The 22,537-nt window shown below is 31.8% G+C and overlaps 3 protein-coding genes and 1 pseudogene across 5 annotated transcripts; 3 read left to right on the plus strand and 1 right to left on the minus strand.

The window, feature by feature from the left end:
• The first annotated feature begins 3,277 nt into the window (after positions 1–3,277).
• LOC120186484 (trihelix transcription factor ASR3-like) lies at positions 3,278–5,982 on the plus strand. The gene is given in 5 exon segments (XM_039190385.1): positions 3,278–3,803; positions 3,806–4,189; positions 4,773–4,826; positions 5,390–5,405; positions 5,407–5,982. Coding segments are annotated over 5 exon segments (1,056 nt in total). The 5' UTR covers positions 3,278–3,472; the 3' UTR covers positions 5,678–5,982.
• Positions 5,983–7,607: 1,625 nt separating this feature from the next.
• On the plus strand, positions 7,608–21,069 carry LOC120186486 (protein TIFY 9-like). 3 transcript variants are annotated; one of them, XM_039190388.1, is made up of 7 exons: positions 7,608–7,657; positions 7,691–7,846; positions 8,024–8,198; positions 8,283–8,370; positions 8,467–8,587; positions 8,736–8,840; positions 21,039–21,069. In XM_039190388.1, exons 2-6 carry the CDS (start codon positions 7,744–7,746, stop codon positions 8,795–8,797), a joined length of 549 nt encoding a protein of 182 aa, XP_039046319.1. In that variant the 5' UTR covers positions 7,608–7,657; positions 7,691–7,743; the 3' UTR covers positions 8,798–8,840; positions 21,039–21,069. The 3 variants fall into 3 exon arrangements, with proteins under 3 accessions (XP_039046319.1, XP_039046317.1, XP_039046318.1); XM_039190386.1 differs by lacking the exon at positions 21,039–21,069 and adding an exon at positions 9,673–9,717 and having other exon boundaries at positions 8,736–8,793; XM_039190387.1 differs by lacking the exon at positions 21,039–21,069 and adding an exon at positions 9,673–9,717 and having other exon boundaries at positions 7,617–7,657; positions 8,033–8,198; positions 8,736–8,793.
• Positions 12,628–14,346, plus strand: LOC120186485 (annotated as a pseudogene).
• Positions 16,093–16,697, minus strand: LOC120186477 (calsequestrin-1-like). Its single transcript, XM_039190381.1, has 2 exons — positions 16,536–16,697; positions 16,093–16,467 (listed from the first exon to the last, which is right to left on the minus strand). The coding sequence occupies exons 1-2, from the start codon at positions 16,695–16,697 to the stop codon at positions 16,093–16,095; spliced, it is 537 nt and encodes a 178-aa protein (XP_039046312.1).
• Positions 21,070–22,537: the final 1,468 nt, after the last annotated feature.

A 22,537-nucleotide genomic window follows, 5' to 3' on the forward strand; every position in this document is an offset into this window, starting at 1 on the left:
AGTCACCCTCCCTAATGGTCATGGACATGAGCTTCCAAAATCCTTGTTTGTTAGTAAGCCTCTCCTTTATAATCTTTTTTCAAAGAATTTTTTATAAACAAAAAAAAACTAATACATTAAATATAAGATTTATATTTAATCAAACAATAATTGCATCTCTACTAACGAGCGTTGGCACAAATGATTGAGATCCAGGAATTTGAGTTTGTGAGGCATAGTTCGAATATTACCATTGTTATTTTAGTGGACAATTTGTATATGAGGGAGTCACCCCTGACCTAAACATTTTTGTATAAAAAACAATAATTAAATGTCTAATTATAATATTTTCTCATTTAAATCTTTATTTAAAATTCTATGATCAAATAATATTCTCAAACTCAATTATAGAATTTTTCAAATAGTGATTTCAGTTGAGACATATTTCTAAGTCTCAGAATTTCTATGGTTACAAATTTATAAATAAAAATTTAATAGACAATATGGCACACGAATATTTGATTATCATATTTATTTAATAAGTATCAATTTATTATATAATCAAATCCTATTTAACTTTCTTCCCCCCCCCCCCCCCAAACACCAAACAACATAATAAGGGAAAATTAAACAAAAGTGGCTTTAATGGAGGGGGCCATCAATTAGGATTAGCCATTAAGTGAGGATGATTAGGGTGAAATTATTGAAGAGTGACACAAAGAAAAGGTGAGTCCATAGGGAAATTTTTCTTTGGTGGTTGGACACAATAGAGTGCCCTTGTCATCAAAATTAAAAATAATATACATTTAATATATATATAACAATAAACAATTGGGTTGGTTAAAGTGATAAGTAAGTTGATATCACTTAAGCAAGGTCTTAGGTTCGAGTCATTGTGTATGTAGAAAATCTCTGTTGGAAGACTCACCCACAAAAACTAAGTGTGCGACTTGGGTCGATCCAAATTAGTCAATGTGAAACCTTAAAACTATAAGACAACCAATATTAAGTAAATTATATAGATTTTTTTTATAAAAATATATTTAATTTTCAATATTTAAATAAATTTATCTAATATTGAAAACGATTATAACTCTCAATGATTTTATCATATATGAGCATGAGATTCAAATTCGATGGTTTCTAGTTAAATAGGCATAATATTTTTTTAATTTGGAGTCGGATTGCATCAAATTCGAATTTATGATAAAAAAAAGTCCTAGACCCAACCCGATATAATATTGTAATTATCTCTTACATATTTAATAATAATTGTAAGGGCAAGTTACACGTTTAGTAGCTAAATGATCAGTTTTGGTCTGTTTTAGTACTTAAGCTTTCAATTTTTTAACCATACCTAATTTTTTTTTCATTTTAGTGCATCGTCCAAAATTTAACGTTGAGTTTTGAAATTTTTTGAAAGTCTACATACTAAAACGGACCAAACTGATAGGTTAGGTACTAAACGCGTTAAATTTTTAACAACGTGTACTAAAAAGAAACAAAAACTAAACGTTAAGTACGATTTTGAAAAACTTAAAAGTTTAACTACTAAAACGGATCAAAACTAATAATTTAGATACAAAATGTGTACTTTATCCTAATTATAATAATACTCTACCTCGTATTTTTTTAAATTAGAGTCTTATCTTACCAAATAAAAATAAATTATATATATACATATCTATGTTAGATCGAATGCAAATTTTTATTCTAAAGTTAAATCGAATTTTAGTCTAAATAAAATATCTTCAAGCTTAGACTAAATCAAATAATTAAAAAATACAATATTTAAATCATATTTGAGTATACTAAATCAAATAACTTGACCATACCCATCTTTAATTTAAACTCGGTTTAAGGGGGACAAAATACGTGAAAAATAGACACGAAAAAGATATGAGAAGAGAAGGAATAAATAAGGTTAAGGGTTAAGGTGGCCCAAAAGACGCGTTTAATGCCATATTTTACGCTTAAGAAAACGACCTTAATTAGAGGTTGAGGTCTTTATTTTCTCTTATAAGATACGACACTGCCCCTTAAGATTTTGTTGTCAGTAGGTAACCATTTACAATACCCTTTATTAAAAAAATTGATCAAATCAAATACAGGTCCACGAACTGGGGTATTTAAAAAAAATTCATAACCGTTAATTATAATTGTTATATTTAAATGATTAATTAATCGAATCGTTTAAAATAATGATTAACGGTTAAAGTTACGATTGATTAATTGTTAATAAATTAAATTTATAATTTATTATTGTTAAACAATAACTTAATATAATTTTCTATTATATTTATATATATTTTTAATAAAATTTACACAACAAATAATTAATATATATTAATGTTAGGTATCAATATATTAGAAGATGTATATACTTACATCGGTGTAAGTATATGTTAATTGTCACACTTTTTATTATATTCACTTGCACTGGTGTAAGTATGCATTAAATGTTTTATTTTTTGTAGTACGAATTATGAATTTTTTTTATAAATAATTGTAATAAGTTAACCTGTAACAAAACCGATAATAATAGTTAACTGTTAACGGTTAATTACTTCTTAACGATTAGGTTATTGTTAAAAAAATCTTATAATCGTTATAACGGTTAATCGACCATTTAAGCTAAACGATACGGTTAAGTGTCCATGAATAATCCTACCATGTACGAAGTGTTTTTCATGGATTTAAAAATATTTTTACCTTTAAAGTTAAAAATTAAATTAATTATCAAGGGACTAGATCAAGTGGTAAGCAGTTTGATATCACTTTAGCGGTCTTGAATTCGAGTAATTGTTTATTAAAAAATTTCGTTAGGAGACTCACCCATCAAAGTCCAATGTGTGAAATTCAGATTATTCAAGACAAAACTCTAAAATCGGAAGAATAAAAAAAATAAATCAATTTGACTTAATTTTTTTTTTGAAAATTGACAATATACATATAATATTTACAAAGTTTTTTACGTTTTAATAACTTCAAAAATAATAGCAAATATATGATTTATATAGGACGAACTTCAAACTTAAACACATAAAGTCTTAGAGCCTTACTCTCCTAGGAAATAAAGAAATTAAAAATGGATAAATTATAGTGTACAGACTATATACGTAAAAGTTGTTTAGTATAGGGACTTTCTCAGCAATTTAGCTTATAGAATCTTATTTTAATAATTAAATGCAATTACACCTATTACCCCTAATTAATTATTTCTAACTGTACCTTGATTAGGGTTAAATGGTCAATGTCACCAATATATTTAATAAAGAAAATAATTAAAAACAATCAAACAACTATCTCCCGAAAATCCCTCTCATTTTCTTCGTCGTTCTTTCTTCCTTTCTCTCTGATTCTCTTCTGTAAACGGCGTAACGGGGTTTTTTCCTCTTAAAAAACCCCGTTATTAGTTACTCTCACTATCACGTGCGTTTTTCGAATTAAAAAAAAGAGAGAGAAAATTTATCAACTCTCCCATTCGATTTTTATGGCCTCGGAGCAGTTAAGCTTGGCTGCGACTACGGTGCGAGACGCCGTCACTAACGGCGTAGAACCCCGTCCGATGTCATCTGATTGCGGCGATGACGTTAGCAAGACTCCGAGGCTACCTCGATGGACGAGGCAGGAGATTCTCGTGCTGATACAGGGGAAAAGAGTGGCCGAGAATCGGGTCAGGCGCGGGCGCGCTGCCGGATTGGCTTTCGGGACGGGTCAAGTGGAGCCGAAGTGGGCTTCGGTTTCATCGTACTGCAAGCGGCACGGAGTGAACCGGGGGCCGGTCCAGTGTCGGAAGAGGTGGAGTAATTTGGCGGGGGATTTTAGAAGATCAAGGAATGGGAGAATAACACAAGGGAAGAGAACGAGTCGTTTTGGGTGATGAGGAACGATTTGAGGAGGGAACGGAAGTTGCCGGGGTTCTTCGATAAGGAAGTTTACGATATCCTCGACGGAGCCGCCACAGCCGCCGAAATCCCTTCCTCGGTTATGGCTCCGGATTTAGCTTTAGCTTTGACTCCTACTTCCGCGGCGCATGACGTGGCGGAGGATCCCGAGACTGTTTTCGATAGCGGAAGGAGCGCGGCAGCTGAGGACGGGCTGTTTTCGGATTTCGAGCAGGAGGACGGTGGTCGGAGCCCAGAAAAGGTGGAGCCCGCGCTTGACACCGACACCGGAAAGGCCGTTCCAGCTCCTATCCCTATATCAGGTAATCATATTCTCAAACCACATACTAATACTAGTTTTGATCACTAGCAATTGCTCATTACTGATACATTTGAATCATTGGTTGATTCTGTTTGCTTTTGTTTCTTCATATTTTATGATGATTTGATTGGAATTCCAAATTCTAAAATGGGTTTTCTTTTAGAGAAAGAACTTTGCTTTAATGGAGGTGTTTGAGCACTGTTGGCAACTCCGTTTAGCCTTTTTCTACGTCTTCTTTATAACAGGAATCTTTAAATTTTTATGAGGGAAAGGGTAGGGCTCTTCAGGAATCAAATCGATTGTACACAAATGTCAACTAAAATTTTGATACAAGTGTTTGAATCTACTCGGTTTGATTCGAAAACAGTTTACTCAATATGATTATCGTATATCGAAATCTTCGCCAGGAGGGAATAGGAGTATGAAACTCAATATGATTATCCGATATCGGATATATAAATCTTCTGGGAATAGGAGTATGGGATTGGTGCATTTTCCTTTTTCTTTGGATCTTTCACTGAAAATGTGGAAAAGGGTTATCATTGATCCATTAAATGCTTATAAATGTTTTGTTTTGCTCACAGAGCAGCAGTACCGGTTACCGCGACAACCATCTATTCCGGGGAACAACAGTCAAGGTAATATTGATTTAACCTACCTATGTTCAAGTGCTCTGCTGCTACGTTATTCGGATTAGGTGTGAGTGTACGATACGAATATGTATCCAATATGAATATGATCAAAATTTTCCTTGTAAATAGAGGGTCTTGAAGATCAAGTCATTGTATTCAAGTGCTGGACACGGATACTTCGGATAAATAAATGAAGAATCCAGACAACATAACTTCTATTTCTTGCTTTGTCTTTGTTTTTAACAATAGGTATTAATGTTCTATTCTGGTATTCTGAGTAATCACTTGGGTGATTTTCTGTTAAGTTTCATTATGACTAATTGACTTTCTTCGGGCTAGATATTTCCGGAGTATATCTTGTTATTGGCTTGATTACTAAGTCGCTGATCGGCATGTTCTAGACTCAACCGTTTCTCGAACAAGCCTTAGTTGTTTCGTGAAGCAACCGATAAGGTTTAGACCAAAACTCATTAGGGTTACTAAAAATTACTGCACCAGCGGTAGTAGAATTAGTTTGTTCCTGTATGGCAATGCATACCAGGTTCCAATAATCAGACTTGGACATGCAGGTACAACAAAGGAGAAATCCTACCTTGAATCCCGAGTTCGGTTCATCCTCTCAAGAAGTAAGGAAGAGGAAACGGATGACGACTGATGGAGACGAGGAAACAAGCAGCACACAGTACCACTTGATCGACGTTTTGGAAAAGAATGGTAAAATGCTGGTTGCTCAACTCGAAGCTCAAAACATCAACTTCCAACAGGATAGGGAGCAAAGGAAAGACCACAGCGATAACCTAGTCGCTGTTCTTAATAAGCTCGCCGATGCTCTAGGGAGGATTGCGGATAAGTTATAAACGGGAGGTGATCGGTATACATTTGTACATAAACCGATTACTACGATGCCTGGTTCGAGTAGATGGTAGCTCAGAAGTTGAATTGATGGATCAAATTTTCCCACAACATACTCGCATTTAGTTTCTGCCAATGGTACCATACACCAATAAATAAGGTTTAGATTGTAGATTTATACAACATTTCTACATTGAGATTATATGATTTTTTACCTTCGGTTTTTTTACATTTTGGACCAAATTGCATATAATATTTTGTATAGAGCAACATATATTATTAGTCATTGCTTTGTTTCTCAATTAAACGTTTTCATTCTTTGAGACCTTTTTCTTATAATAAGTTTGTTTACCTGTTTACTTTCAAATATTGATGTATACGAGAGGTCGAATTGCCATTTTAGCCCTTCTATTGTGTTTAAATTTGAGTTTTAGTCTCTATATTTTGATTTGACATAACATAATTCTTCTTTTATAATATCATAATAATATACTTCTATTAAAAGGGCTGCTTGCTCACCTTAAAGCCCGGAAAAGTGACTCGTTTGTTGAAATTTAAGCCCGTGGGTCTCATTATTGTACTTGGTGTATATAAGCCATCTTATGATTATGTTTTTAAATATATATATATATATATATTAAGTTTTTTTTTAATTTTGTATATAATTATATTCTAACTATTTATTTTCATATCTAATTTAAGCACATGTAAAATGTGTGGGTTTCTAAGTAGAATTTGTCAAATTTGCAAAGGAGAATTTGTCAAAATAAAGGATAATATGAACAGTCCAAAATGATACTGCATTTTTCTAGTCCCACTTTGAATTATATATGTCAAATTTGCTACAAAGTAAATGTCTGCTGCTCCCCTTCCTCCCACCCATTACACAAGTCTAAGTCAACTGCTAAACATAATACAAGAAACATAATCTTGTTTATTATTCATCAATATAAAATAATTATTAAACATTGACTGGTTACTTACATCGAATATTATAAAAATTCACTATAAAATAATTATTTCAATTAAATTTATGTCAAACTTATACTCTTATTTCAAAAACTTCATGCGGAAAGATCCAACACTAGGAGTATTTAACTCAGTTATGGACTAGATTGACAAAAGTATATTATCGATGCAATAATGATATTTGGTTTAAGGGTTACTTTAATCCTTATAGTATATTTAATTTATCATTTTCGTTTTATGATTTTTTTCGCATCAATTTAGCTTTCGAAGTTGTTTAGGGGTATCATCCTAGTCCTCGAAATTTGTTTTGACTAACATGACCATTAGTCTTCTACGTTTGTCGACAACATCAATTTCCATGTAAGTCGATATTACTGATGTGGTTTGATGATGACGTGAAACTTATTAAAATAATAATAAAAATATTTAAAATATTTACCATAGATAGAAAAAAAAATCCCTAAAATCTTGATATAATCTTTTAATCTCACTGAAATTAATAATAAAATTTTGGAAAAAATTTTAACCATTGTATTTAGTAAATATTTTAACCAAACCTTCAATTGATAGATGTGGAAGACTCACAGTTCTATTATTCAAAACAATCAACAAACTTCGAGGGCTAGAATACTGTCCCTAAACAACTTCGATGGCTAAATTGATGAAAAAAACAATGGGACTAAGATGATAAATTTGGTCTAATACATGGCAAAAGTAGCCCCTAAATCATGATATTTTAAGTACTTAATTATAATGTTATAAAGTTTTAGGATATATGAGGAAATTAACCCAAAAAGAAAAGGAAATAAAAAGACTCATGTACACTGTTATGGTCATAGAGTTAGACCTACTTCATTTGTTGGTAACACAAACTCCACGTGGGAGACTTGTACACTTCTTATACGCTTTACCAACAAAATATTAATTTATTTAATAATTATTAATAAATTCAGCAAATCTCCTTTAATACTTTCTCATGCATCTCGTGTAATGCCCCCTCGCCTCTCCATTTATATACACTTCAATTCTCTCGTTGGAACAAACAGGAGCCAAACAAAGAAACAAAAGCAGAGTTTTCTCTGAGAAAAAAAATCAAACAAGAATGTCGAGAGCTACCGTTGAGTTTGATTTCTTTGGAATGGAGAAAGCGAACTCCTGCAAATCTCAGTTCCAGAAATTCCTCGATCGCCGTCGGAGCTTCCGAGGTATTTTTTTCTTCTCGAATTTTAGTGAATTTTTGTGTGGATTTGAATGTGTTTGAGCAAACTACGATGGTTTGATTCGGTGAATGATTCTTGTTTTTTATTTTTTTGAAATTATCGGTGATTTTTAGTGAATGAATGTGTTTAAATTGAAAAACGACGGTGATTAATGTTTAACTGGTATTCAAGGAGCCATTTCGAAGATGAATCCTGAGCTGATTAAGTCTGTGATTTCCTCCGGTTCGACCAACCAGAGTCCGGTTGATTGGAGAAAGTCGTTTTCAGTGCCTTCGACTCCTAAAGAAGATCGGACTAGTCCGGTTCGTACTTTACCTATTCTGAATCCCGCCTCAAGGTAAATCGATTTTTCCGTATTTTTATCGCTAAACGGTTTCTTAAAGTACAAACGATCAAACGATAACGTTTTGTTCAACTTCAGAGCTTCTTCTGAGGACGGTCATGAAACAGCTCCGTTGACGATTTTCTACAACGGAACGGTTTCTGTGTTCAATGTTCCTCGTGACAAGGTTCGTTTCAATCATTGTCTAAATCTAGTATCCATCCATAGATTTGTTTTTAAAAACCAATGCGTTAAAAATTGAGTTATTGAATTTTTTTATTAGGCGGAGAGTATTTTCAAACTTGCGGTTGAAGGAAGCTCCAAAAATGTCGAATCGACTGATTCATCAAAAGTTTCAAATCCTTCGAGCGACCAACAAAACCTTCTCGAAACAAGTAATGGAGGTCAGTTTCTGTTTTCCGCTTTTCCTTTCCATTTTCTAGCCTTTTCTTCCTTAAGTAAACACACAGGGGGGGTGTATATATATTCATGTTCAACTTACCGAATTCGTATACAAAAGATTTTCATGTATTTGTGGATACTTTTATGCAGATTTGCCAATTGCTCGAAAGAAGTCACTGCAGAGATTTCTGGAAAAGCGCAAAGAGAGGTAAGATAATATTTATCAATTGCATATTTTTCTGTGCTGAATCTCAAATTACAATTCCTTCGAAGTTGGTTCTTTTAAACAAACAAATATAAGAACTGAAAGGATTATTTATCAAAATTTTAAAAGAAATCGGAAATATTTTTGGCAGAAAAAAGTATTAGGATATAAAACATGGGGCATGATACAATTATACTTTAGAAAACTCTTTTAATTTTACATCTTTTTAGTATCATTAGATTAGAGAAATTAAATATTAATATTAACAGTAGAAAATGAGAAAGTATTAACAAAAAAATAAGTAATTAATCTTTATTTTTTTCTTCAATCCAACGGTCTTAAAAGATGTAAAACTAAAAAAGTTTTACATAGATAATCTAATAAATATAGTATAATTTTTTGATGAATAATATACATAATTTATTTCTTTGTAAAAATAAAAAAACCTTATATTATTAAAAAAATGCCTACTTTTGAGAACATAATGGGATTTTCAACATAGGTAAAGTAGCCTTGTAAAACGCAATTTTGCTTGCGTTTCAATGACCATTCCACATGGCACCGAACGGCACTTAAAATCATGGAAAATAAAGAAATAAAGAAAAAAGCAACGCGCTTTTGAAAGGGGAGGGGCACATTGACCCTGACTAAACCAAAGTTTCCATTGGCCAAAACATCATATGAATAAATCAGTCGACTAAATTTTAATTTAATTAACACTTTTATAAATTATAGCTTGAAAATAGGTTAAGTATAAATATTATGTTCGAAGTAACTAATTAAATCTAATAAAAAAGAAATAACTAATTAAATTAATAGAGTTTTCCTCTCAAATCTGTCAAGCGTCTAACACGTGTTTTTTTCATTTGTTTCTTTCTTTAGGATGACTTGTGCATCTCCTTATGCTTGGTAGTCGTTGTACCTAAACGCGTTTTTTGAGGAAAGGGTAGTCCTCCCTCTGTTTTCAAACTCTACATTGAAGATACTAGAAAAAGGAGCCGACGAGGACCTAGGTTAAGATTTAGACGGATACATTATATATTTATAGGAGAATAGACTGAATTATATAAGTGAAGTGATAGAATGATTTATTATATAGTATTAAATGTAAGGTATTAGTATTTGTTCCGACTTACCACCGAACAGTTCTTACTTTTCTTGTGGGGTAGTGCATGCTTATACCTAATAGGGATTTGAAGGTTTTTTTTTTTAATTTTACATGTGTGTTTGGACCTTGTACGAACACCAGATACTTTTTTTTATATTAATTAATTTTTGACTTTATTACTGTTATTAAATTATTTAATTTATTGTAATAGATGCTACATGTGCTATTATTTTTTTAATATGTTGATTGTGCATTGAATCTTTTTATTTCATAAAAATTGAGAAGTTAATTTAATTTAATTATAATAAATTAATATGTTTAAAAAAAAATAGTAATATATTAATGAAAACATCACTAGACATGGCTTGAGGGAAATTTGCTCATGTCGGACAATAGAAATAAAAAAAAGAGACTTCCCCTCATATAAAGCTATCACTATATTATTTTCTGATATATGGTCATTATTAACGTCAAGGGAGGATATCAAGAATACCATGCAATTTCAATTTCTCGGTGATGACGTATATACTTCTATCAATGGCAGATTCAAAAATTTATAAATGGAGTCTAAAATTTTAATTTTCTTTTCTTAAAAATAATTGGAGTGCAAAAAAAATTCTTTCATTTTTCTTTAACATATAATACTAAATTTTATTTTTTTTTCTAAATAATGAGGATGCACTTGACCCCTAGGGGTCTTAGTGCATCTGCCCCTGACTGCCATGTGTCTTCGGCTTTCTCAAACAACATGCATAAAAATACAGAGTAAAGAAAAAATGGTTGATGAGAAAGACACATTATGCTCCATACATTTTCCTCGAAAAAAATTGAAGTCGCATAGTGTTTCTGATGTCTTCCTCTTAACTCTATAATAATAATTCTAGTTCAAGAAATAATATGATAGTACCTTATACTGCCTGAACAAATTTGCCCATACCTTGGCCATCATCCTCGTTCTCACTATTGGGCAAACGCTCTTCGGTCACTTTATCCATTTTCACGTTGAATATTGGGTTGTCTTACGGTCTAACCCTGTCTTTAAGTCCTATAAGATCATCCGAAGTCATTGTGTCACCGACATGCTTATACTCCTTGAAATCTCCAGTTACGATCATTTTTTGGGAAATAATCACATCCCTCATGAAAATAATTCTAAGGAATCATCATTAGAAAATCCTTTTCAGTTTCCTTATTAGTAACATTCTACATCAGTTTATCGAGGAAAGAAACCTTTTTAGTGTTCTTCGCTGTTTTTGCTGAGATACATCCACACATTACTCTTCCATAATCTTGTCTATTACCATCATCACCCTAACCCTTCACCCCATCCTTGTTTTCAACACATTTGGTTTCACGAGTTCAATAATATATCTAAAAACATTTTTAAGAATAGACATATATATTAACGTAATTTTTGTACAGAATGAATACACAAACAATAAAATAAACAACGCCTAGAACCGTCAGAATATCAGAGTCAAAGTTTGACGGGTCGTACAGCCTTAGACGCTTTTGACACTTCTTGGTCTTCTCTGCGACTAAGTAAGCCTTATCCAAGCTTAGTGAGCGTGCAAGCTCACAAAGATTGAAACCAAACTCTCAAGGCTTCTAAGATTGCGGAAGCTTTAACACCAACGTGACTACTCCAAGCCACCAAGATCGGACTATCGTGTGGAAGTGCAACACGAGTGTGGCTACTCCTGGCCACCGAGATAGGCAACAACACAAAGAGAACAAAGAACTAAGAACTCTAAAAAAATAGAGTAAATGCCTCATAACTTTGAGAAAACTCAAATTTTAAAATGAATACATATCTACCTAACACCTCAATAGATCCGCCAATGCACAAGCCTCTTTCAATCGTAATGGAGAACTCGTTCTTTCCATGCTTCCTAGGGTTTTTAGTATATAGGCCCAGTAATTGTCTATCCATCCTTTTATCTAACCAATGATTTTTCGACATTCATACCCCTTCTACATTATGAGCTCCTTAAGCGTTCCCCAAATGTATTAAAAAAATAAACAAAATCCCATGTGTAAAATCCAGGACTGCTTATTACATCTATGTCTGAAATAAGCCAAATAAAGGGTAGACCATTTTTATAACAATAACACGTACGGCAGTGGAAATTTAGTCGGAAGGTTCCCCAACTATGAGACGTTGCTTTTTTAAGTCTACTGTCTATTGAAAGCTACAAAATGGTCACCCGATTATTTATTATGTTTCAAACTCGTCCTTTTTCGTTAAAATTTTGTTGGCAGTTTGACCTGAATGTCAGTCTGCTGGTGGAGATATGATAGTTGTTTGAGATTATGGGTTCGTATTATATCATATCTCAATCATCATGTTAATGTCCAACTCAAACTGCCATTAATTTTTTAACGAAAAAGGACGAGTTTGGCACACAATGAATAATCAGGTAACCATTTTATAATTTTCAAAAGATAGTGGACTTAAAAAAGCAACGTCTTATATTTGATGAATCATTTTGTAACTTTTAATAATCGAAAGATTTAATAAAGTAATACCCTATAATCGAAAACCATTTATATACTTTACCCTTATTTCTATTCGTTATAGATTAATCATCGAGTTCAATATAACATGAAAACAATATATTTTTCATCACGTATTTAACGTTAATATATTCACCCGATAACGATCCTCGAACCTAACATTCTGATTAAACCGAAACAACCTCGTTGTATACTTCATTGAGAAGATAATACAACCGTGTATCGTAACACCCAAAAGTCTTTTGAATTGCAAAAGTACTTTTCCCCTTCCAGCATAAGAAAAAAAATACTCCAACCAAAAGAGATTTTTCCATTTTCCGCCATAACCATGAGTGAAACACCAGAAGAATCCCATGAACCATCATCCACAATAAAAGATGATGAATCACAAGGCAAACCAGGTGATGATGATCATCATCATCATCAACCTTGTGCAAATGAACCACCATCTTCATCGGAGGAAGAAGAAGATAAAAAGCAATGGGGAACTCACATCATGGAGCCACCGGCGACACCTGTTGCTCACCCGGATAACCAAAAGGCCGCTGCTTCGTGGATCGCCGGTGACCACCGGCGAAACCATGAGCTGCCTTACCTCTTTTACTCGCCGGCGCCCGAGAAAACCACGCCGAATTCATTCGAGCTTGTGATTAATGTGTTCAATACTTGGAGTAGGAAGGCCGAGACCGTCGCCCGCGACATCTGGTACAATCGTAAGTTTTATATTATTGTACAACTCAGTTTTAACATATTTATCAGTTTTGATCCCTAAATTTTACAATTTTATTTTGAACAAAACATAATAGTATTCTTAGCTTCCCCTCTTAATATACGTATTTGAAATTTACTAATTGCTAAATTTAAGTTACCATTTAACTCCCAAGCTAATGAGTAATGACTATACTAATGGAAAGGGATGCTTAGCTGACTACAAGACCTACTTGATTCGATATTAATATTTGGCAAAAATGTATAAGAGGTCCCTATAATTGATTCAGTCCACGGTGATTAATAACGTGACGGATGACATGATAGATTGGCTAAATTGATAACACAAATATCATAACAGTTAATGACGATCATGCCAACACCATAATGGTCAATGACAGAAGAATATTGGTTAAAGAATCACATTGAGTTTGTTTTCTGAATTTGAAGGCCACATTGAAAGAAATGATACTGGTCTACATTGAATTTTTTTTCCCAAAAGTACAGAAACTCTAATATTTTGACTACTTAATCAAAACGTTTGAAGTTGGGGACAAATTTAAAACTCGAGCAATAGTTTGACGATCTCTAGTTAAATTAGCCCTATTTCTTATTTAAAACTTTTTTTTTACAAAACCATGAAAAAGTATTTACACATGCACGGCGGAAAACTACAGTGAAAACTGGACCGTCGGTGACGGATGCTGCATGGGGCAAAGTAAACCTGACGGAGAAAGCAATAACGATGGGAGGATTTGAGTCCATGTTCAGGAATATTTTTACGACCGACGAAAACGAGAAGCTGAACAAGGCATTCGCTTGTTACCTATCGACAGCCACCGGCCCTGTCGTCGGAACTCTCTACTTATCAACCGATAGGGTTGCCTTTTGCAGCGATCTTCCCTTATCATTCTCATCTCCTTCGGAGAAGAAGACCTGGAGCTATTATAAGGTTATAATATTAGTTCGACACGAAAATAAAATATAATCATAAGATGAATCTAAATAGATGACGATAAAATTAAATTATTTAGTTACACCTTGTAAGTGAATCATATTCTAACATGAATGTCTCAAACAGGTTATGATACCTTTGGAGATTATAGGAGTGGTTTATCCGGTGGTGATTAAAGAAAACCTGACGCCATATAGTTATATCGAGCTCGTTACTGTCGACGGCCACGATTTCTGGTTTACGGGTTATTAAGTTTGAGAAAGCATAGTCTCAGTTTTTAAACACTGTGCATGATTTCAAGGCAACCAAATATTTACTAAATCTATTTGATATTGAACGCTTACATCCTAATATTCTTAGTGCTCGAATCCATGACCTCAGGAAATAACAACAATTATTTTATCACCGAGATCGTTTGACTCGTGTGTGTGTATATATATATAATGATATGGTATACTCATACTTTGGGGGCAATGCCTGAATCTTGGATGATATATGTTTTGCATGGTTGTTTATTTGTGTATTGCGTGCTTAAAACACTATTTATTTATTTTAGTTTATAACTTAGAATATCTAAAACTTCTTTCAATTTTTTATGTAAGATGTAATTGTATTTATCTATTTAAACTTATAACTTTAGGAATATATCAACCAAATCAGGATTCAATTAATAAAATAATATTAGGGTAAAGTACACAAATGATCCTTAATTGACTCTAGGATTTCACTATTATAATAAAAACCAATGTAACGCATTCTACCCATAGTTCTATTGGTTCTGTTATACCTACCGTTTATAATCAGTCAGAAACAGATACTTTGGTAGTATCACTCATTTGTTTGGTCATATCTATTCATTTGGACACGATTACATCTGATGTTGAGTTTGCCATTATGATTAACCGATGTAACGCCTCTTAGCCATTGCTCTATTGGTTCTTAATTTAAATTTGTATTGCCAGTCACGCAGTCTCCCATGACTCTACTGGTTCTGTTATACTTACCACGTATAATATCAGAAACGGACACTTTAGTAGCGTACCCCATTTGTTCAGTCATACCTACCATGTACAATCGGAAGCGGACACTTTGATAGCATCGTTCATTTGTTCGATTTTATCTATTCATTTTCGGTATTGATTCCAGCATTGGGATAAAACCAATATATCGTCTCCTATCCACAATTCATTGGTTCTTCTAATTCGACATTTTCACACATAATTCTATTGGCCCCGTTCATTTGATTTTGCATGAGGAAACAGAAGAGTTATATCTACCATCTATAATCAGAAACAGACACTTCGGTAGCCTCGTTCATTTGTTCAGTGAATCATTCGGCTGTAAGTTCGTTTATGTTCATTTATTTATTAAATGGACGAACATGAATAATATTTTGTGTTCGTTTAATTAAATGAACAAACATGAACAGATGACTCGTTCATTCATTTACGTTCGTAAATGTTCAGTAACATGAACAGATCTATTTAAAATATTAAAGGCCAATAAATTTTAATTTGATACCCATAAATATTTTAAAATTTAATTAATTTTAAAATAAAAAATCCCAAAACAATTAAATATAATATAATCCTAAAATTGTTAGGAAAGAAAAAAAATTATTTTCATTTATGTTCGTTTGTGTTTGTTTATGTTCATTCGTTTATGTTCATTTACGATTGTTTATTTTATTTGTTTATGTTCGTTCATTTGTATTCGTTTATCATTTAAATGAACGAATTCGTGTTCGTTTGATTCGTTTACATGTATAAGTCTGAACCCTGGAATTATAAATATTGATTCGAATTAAATAACTATAAAATCGGATATAGGTAATTATTAAAAGGAAACTGAGGTTGCAATCATTACCAATATCAACTATTTTTAGGGTCTACCATTGATCTCCAGACACGGAGGTCCATGGTGCCCTAAACAAAGGCTAAACAACAAGCTTTAGAAAACTTTGAAAACCCTAAAAATGGAGGAACACTGCAAAGCGAAGCACAGAAAGTCGGGTTCATGGATACTCCGGTTCGCCATTGTCGAAGCGAATAAGAGGACCATTGCATCTGGGGCAACCGTTAGATTTCTTGGGGACTAAGAAATACATATAGCACCTCGAGCAACCGCCCGCCACGAGCACGTCGTACTCCTCTTCTTCGGGTTCCTCACGGTGGTCGTCGTCGTCGTCATCACCGTCATCTTCATCATCGTCGCAATCTTCCGATGACGAGTAGTCGTCACTGTCACTGTCATACCAGCCATCATCATCATAATCATCATCATCGATGTAGTCATCGCCATCAGGGGAGTAATCTCCGCCATACTCTGCCCTCGGATCATCTGCCGGTTCCACCCCGTCCCTCCGGTTCTTGCATTGAATCTCCGCCGCCTGCAAAATGAAACTTCCACAGATCGAAACCATTCCCCGAAAACAAAATAAAAGAGGAAGGAATTTACCTTCAGGTCGAGGCATTGCTGCTTCAAATAGTAAGGGAGGGAGACATGGGAGCTGAGCTCCGAAACAGCACCGTTTGGAATCTTGTTATCACCGTCTTCTTCCTCAGGGCCACCCTTATGGTTCAAAGAAATTTTTCGAAAAGAAGCAGTGATCGTCTCCATGTTTGGCTCTTTCACTTTATATATCATACGTGAAATCCCCATAAAATCGAAACGAAGACGACGACGAAAGATTCAAGGGAAAAAAGGATTATGGGATGTGAGAATTGCTTTGATTTTGAGTTATAAATAGGCGTGGGAGTGTATTATTTTAACGTATATCACCCTCTCTGTGGACCCTCTAACAGATAGTTTAGTTTCAATTACATGTGGAAATCCGATTTATTTTTAATTTCTATAATCTTTATATTGAAATACTTTTTAGTTAAATCATACTCATATCCAATCATTTAATTGATTAATCCGGACCAAATATTATAAAGATTCATTACGAGAATGATTCTCTTAATCTAATTATTCCATTCATAACGTCATAACACATTTTTCACGTATAAATCGAGCGTTACTTAAATATATTTCACGTCTTTTTATATACTGAACCAATAATAATAATACAAATTAAATTAAACTTATAAAAACCCTCCACATGTTCTTTTTAGATTTGTTTCATTTTAGATATTTTCTAATCATCGTTATTTAATAAGGATAATCGAATGTTCAGCAGAAAGTTCGTTTATGTATTAAACGAATACACATGAACAATATTTTTTGTTCGTTTGATTAAATGAACGAACGCGAACGAAAGACTTGTTCGTGAACGTTCGATAATCTATTCATTTATATTCGTTTATTTATGTTCATTCATTTATTTTCAGCACAATCTCCAAACTAATTTAAAATATTAAGACCTAATAAATTTTAATATTAAACCCATTAAGATTTTAAAATCTAATTAATTTTAAACGCAAATAAAAAAATTACCCAAATCAATTAAAGAAAATATAAACCATAATATTATTTAAGACAAACTCTTCTCAAATATTAACTTGATTAATTTTATGTTCGTTTACGTTCGTTCATTTGTGTTCGTTTATCATTTTAACGAATGAACATGAACAGACACGAACAAGCTATATTCTTTAATGAATGAACACGAACAAAAAAATTCGTTCGTTCAGTTGTTCATGTTTGTTTGTTTGTTCGGCTAAGGTTAATCGAATGAACATGAAAACAACCTCGTTCGTGTTCGTTTGGTTCGTTTACCGGCAGTAGCAGAACATGGTGATAGAGTTTGGGGGGTAATTTGAAACTTTAAAAGAATCAAAGGTTTAAATTAATTGTTTTTAAAATTTTTGAAGGGTATAGTTTACATTCCCCCCCCCAAAAAAAGGGTCTAACTAAATTTTTTAAAAGTTTGAGAGCCTTAATGAGAATTTTTAAAAATTATGAAAAAGTTTTACTCAAGAACATACAAAAATTTTAAAGTTTAATCTAAATTTCTAAAATTTTTGAGGGACCAAATATTTTTTTTGAAAATTTTACAGGTCTATATTATAATTTTTAAATTTTGGGGGGTGTCATGGTCCCAATAGTCCCTCTTGCCTTCCACCACTGTTTATAGACCTAATAAGGATAATATATATAAGTCATAATCCACTTATTCCTAGTGTGAAACTTTTTATTTTATACCCTTTAGGATTGTTGAATGAGAAGAAATCAAAAATTGAGATTAATTCTTTTTGTTTCCAGTGAATCTCTTTTTAATTAATATTGTAAATCTTAGTCTTTGGTTTCCTCTCATCCAACGATCCTAAAAAGGTATAAAATATTTTAATTTTGCACTATGTAATTAAATCATAGCCCTACATGTGGAAATCCGATTTATTTTTAATTTTTATAATCTTTAAATTTAAGTGCTTTTTAGTTAAATCATACTTGAATCCAATCATTTGATTGATTAATCCGAATCAAATACTATAAAGATTCATTATGAGAACTACTTTCCTAACCCAATTGTTCCATTCACAACGTCAGGACACGTTTTTCACGTATAAATCGAGCGTTACTTAAATATATTTGATTTCACATCTTCTTATATATTGAACCAATAATAATACAAAGTAAATTAAACTCAATCAAAGCCCTCCACACGTTCATTTTAGATTCGTTTCCTTTTAGATATTTCCTAATCATCATTGTTTAATAAGGATAATTGAACGTTTAGCGGACAGTTCAACGAGAAGTTTATTTATTAAACGAACGAATGTGAATAATATTTTATATTCGTTTAATTAAATGAACGAACACGAATAAAAGGGTTGTTCTTTCATTTACGTACGTTCGTGAACGTTCGGTAATTTGTTCTTTTATTTATATTCATTCATTTATGTTCTGCTCAATCTCTAAACCAGTTTAAAATATTAAGACCTGATAAATTTTAGCATTAAACCTATTCAGATTTTAAAATCTAATTAATTTTAAACCCAAATAATAAATATCCAAATCAAATAAAGAAAATGTAAGCCTTATATTGTTTATGAAAAATATATTCTCAAATATAAATCTGATTAATTTTATGTTCGTTCGTTCATTTGTGTTCGTTTATCATTTTAACGAATGAACATGAACGAAAACGAACAAGCAACATTCTTTAATGAACGAACGCAAACAAAAAAATTTGTTCGTTTAGTTGTTCATGTTCGTTCGTTTGTTCGGGCTAAAGTTAAACGAACGAACATAAACACACCCTCGTGCTTGTTCGTTTGGTCCGTTTACAGGCCTAAGGATAATATATATAGGTTAGGATCCTTTTACACCTAATGTGAAACGATTAGTTTTACACCCTTTTAGGATAGTTGGATGAGGAGAAATCAAAGGCTTAGATTAACTCTCTTTTTTTCGTGATTATCTTCTCATTTACTATTGTAAATCTCACTCTTTGATTTCCTCTCATCCAACAACGATACTAAAAAATTGTAAAAAAATTAAATTTTGCACTATGTAATTGATTTCTAGTCGTATACATGCGCCTGTATATATATATATATATATATATATATATATATATACATGCACGTGTGTGTATTTTATAATTTAAATTTAATATTTATTATGATTTAATTTATTTTTATCAAACAATTTAGTTATATCTATATAATATAATTAATATATTTTATAATTTAAATTTAATATTTATTATGATTTGATCAGTTATAATCTAATTTTAAGCCTAGTCTCAATGCTTTTCATTTTATCTGTGAATTTATTCGACGCAACCTTTTATCTATGGTATTATTTTAATGTTATTTTTTTAATTAATTGACTCTTTTAAATTGATGAATTAATTTAATAACGATGTGCGTCAACAGAAATATCTTATACATAAACATATTCTTTTAAAAAATAATGATTACTAGTAAAATATTAAAAAGGTAAAAAAACATAAGAGGTCTATGTACTTTTGAAAAAGAATCAACGTGGCCTTTGTATTATTTTTCTTTCAATGTGACCCTCTAACTCAGAAAATAAATCTAATGTGACACTTTGACCAACGTTTTTTTGTCGTTAACCGTTACGGTGCTGATGTGTCAATTCACAATGCTGATGTGACAATCTACAATGATGACATAGTAGTTCAGGATGGCATATTAACATGACATGATGGCTAAATTGATGACTCAAATATGACAAATAGATTTTCACGTCAGCACCGTGAACTATCACGCATGTATTATAACAATTAACGACGAAAAATGTTAAACAAAAAATCACATTGAATTTATTTCCAAATTGAAGGGTTGGAAAAAATTATACTAGAGTCACATTAGGTTTAATTTTACTTGGATTTTGTGTTGGTTGACATGCTTGGGTGTTTATTGTTTATGCGTATTGTGAATGAGAAGATGGACAAATTGATCCAGTGGGCAAATTTCAAGTTACTTGACCTGAAAATGGAAATACAATTTTGGGTTTTTGTTAGGCCCATAAATAAATAGAAGGTTGGTTTGTGATGATAAATAAACTATAAATAAAAATTTTATATTCTTTTAATTAAACGAACAAATTTGGATGTACGTTTAATTTATGTTCACGAATATATTCGTTTATAAACTTATTTGTTAGTGGAGACGGACACGTGATTATAAGTTAAGAGACGAATTTGAACTTATAAAATTTCAAGTGATAAACTTTAAATTATAAAATTTTAGGAGGAAAAGCTAGTTTTTTTAATAGAAAATACGTAAAATAATCTAAAATATATGATAATTTTATATTTTTAAGGGCAACCATCCCCAAGCCTAGGTCTATCCATACTCTGAAGTCCAACAAAATTGATAGAGATGTAAATATTTTGTTATATATATATATATAGAGAATCCACTTATATTATGTAAAAAAAACTAATGAGTTTTACATCAATTTATATCCATTTTATTTAAATAAACAAATGGCTTAGATTTAATTAAAATTTAAAATTCGTAAATAAATATTTATTTAACTCACATTAAACAATATTTTTTTAAAGTTAGAGTTTGAGATTTAAGGTTTATGGTTTATGATTTAGATTTTAAGATTTAAGAGTTTAGGGTAAGGATTTTAAGGTTTAAGGTTTACAATTTTGAATTGGAGTAAAAAATATATTGTTTTATTGCGAGTTAAAATATATTAATTCATGAGTTATCAATTTTAATTAAATCTAATTTATTTATTTATTAACTATTGAATTATGTCAACCAAGTCGCATGTCGTTAATATTTGGATGAGAAGATACCATAATAATTAACAAATCTGGTATAATTGCACATTACATCCTCATTATTTGCACATTCTATCAATATCGATCTACAAAGGCTCCTTTAGAGTACATCGGTAGCAGCCTTCTTGTGGTTTCACATATTAAATTTTATTATTTTAAAAATATATTATTTACTAAATTATTATTGAATCAATAAATCAACCTGAATTAGGTTAAATAATTGATTCAACTACCAATATAATTCTTATAAGATTTGTTTTACTAATTATTTTTATAATGAAATTGTCAAAGACTTTTAAAAAAAAAAATATTAATTCGTGCAGTGATGAGATAGTTACTTCCATTAAAAACGTGATGGATTAACTTAAGAAAGCTACAATCTCACGTTATCTTCGGGGGACCTCCTTGCTTCTTATCTCAGTTGCACATGTAATTATATTTTGGGTAAACTACATATTTAGTTCTTAAATTATCAGTTTTAATTCGTTTTAATACCTAAATTTTTAATTTTTTTTTTAAAATCATATCTAACATTTAGTTTTTGTTTCATTTTAGTACCGTCATTAAAAACTTAACGTGTTAAGTACCTATACTATCAATTTTGGTATGTTTTAGTACCTAAACTTTCAAAAAAATTTCAAAACTCAACGTTAAGTTTTTAACGGTACTAAAATAAAACAAAAACTAAACGTTACATATGATTTTAAAAGTTTATATATTAAAACAGACCAAAACTGATAATTTAAATACTAAACACACAACTTACTCTAATATATATTTTTTTAAATGATGAGAAACACCTGACAAAAAGTAGAAGATGAATTAAAATCATGTCAAAGGACCAAAAGACTGATTTCCCATTTTTGAAGTAAACGGTGAAAATACTATTTTATCCTTGAATTCAGGTCAAATATTACACTTCAGTTAATACATTTGCCATCGTAGTCACAGGAGAGGAAGGGATGGTGAGAGCCGATGCTACAGATCCTTTTAACTTCATTAGAAGACAAATCCAACCTTATGAGATTCGAATGTCATTTTCGACTTTTATCTTTTTCGTCTTAACAACAGCATGAGGCTCCATGCGAGTTTTGTGTCTATAAAATTCGATCCGATTTAATAATATCTCTATAAAATTATCCGTCCAGCTCAGTTGGTAGAGCGCAAGGCTCTTAACCTTGTGGTCGTTGGATCGAGTCTCATAGTTGACAATTTATAATTGGAGGTCTTCTACGGAAGCTGCTCT

Source organism: Hibiscus syriacus, unplaced genomic scaffold, assembly GCF_006381635.1.
Source record: "Hibiscus syriacus cultivar Baekdansim isolate YM2019G1 unplaced genomic scaffold, ASM638163v2 tig00113548_pilon, whole genome shotgun sequence".
Classification (NCBI taxonomy): domain Eukaryota; kingdom Viridiplantae; phylum Streptophyta; class Magnoliopsida; order Malvales; family Malvaceae; genus Hibiscus; species Hibiscus syriacus.

Bases quoted from the DNA above. Each gene is read 5' to 3' on its own strand.
- LOC120186486 (XM_039190386.1), top strand. From the start codon at position 7,744: ATGTCGAGAGCTACCGTTGAGTTTGATTTCTTTGGAATGGAGAAAGCG. The intron at 7,847-8,023 runs GTATTTTTTTCT...AATGTTTAACTG, and splicing joins TCGCCGTCGGAGCTTCCGAG to GTATTCAAGGAGCCATTTCG. The intron at 8,371-8,466 runs GTTCGTTTCAAT...TTTTTTTATTAG, and splicing joins TCAATGTTCCTCGTGACAAG to GCGGAGAGTATTTTCAAACT.
- LOC120186477 (XM_039190381.1), bottom strand. From the start codon at position 16,697: ATGGAGACGATCACTGCTTCTTTTCGAAAAATTTCTTTGAACCATAAG. The intron at 16,468-16,535 runs GTAAATTCCTTC...TTCATTTTGCAG, and splicing joins AGCAATGCCTCGACCTGAAG to GCGGCGGAGATTCAATGCAA.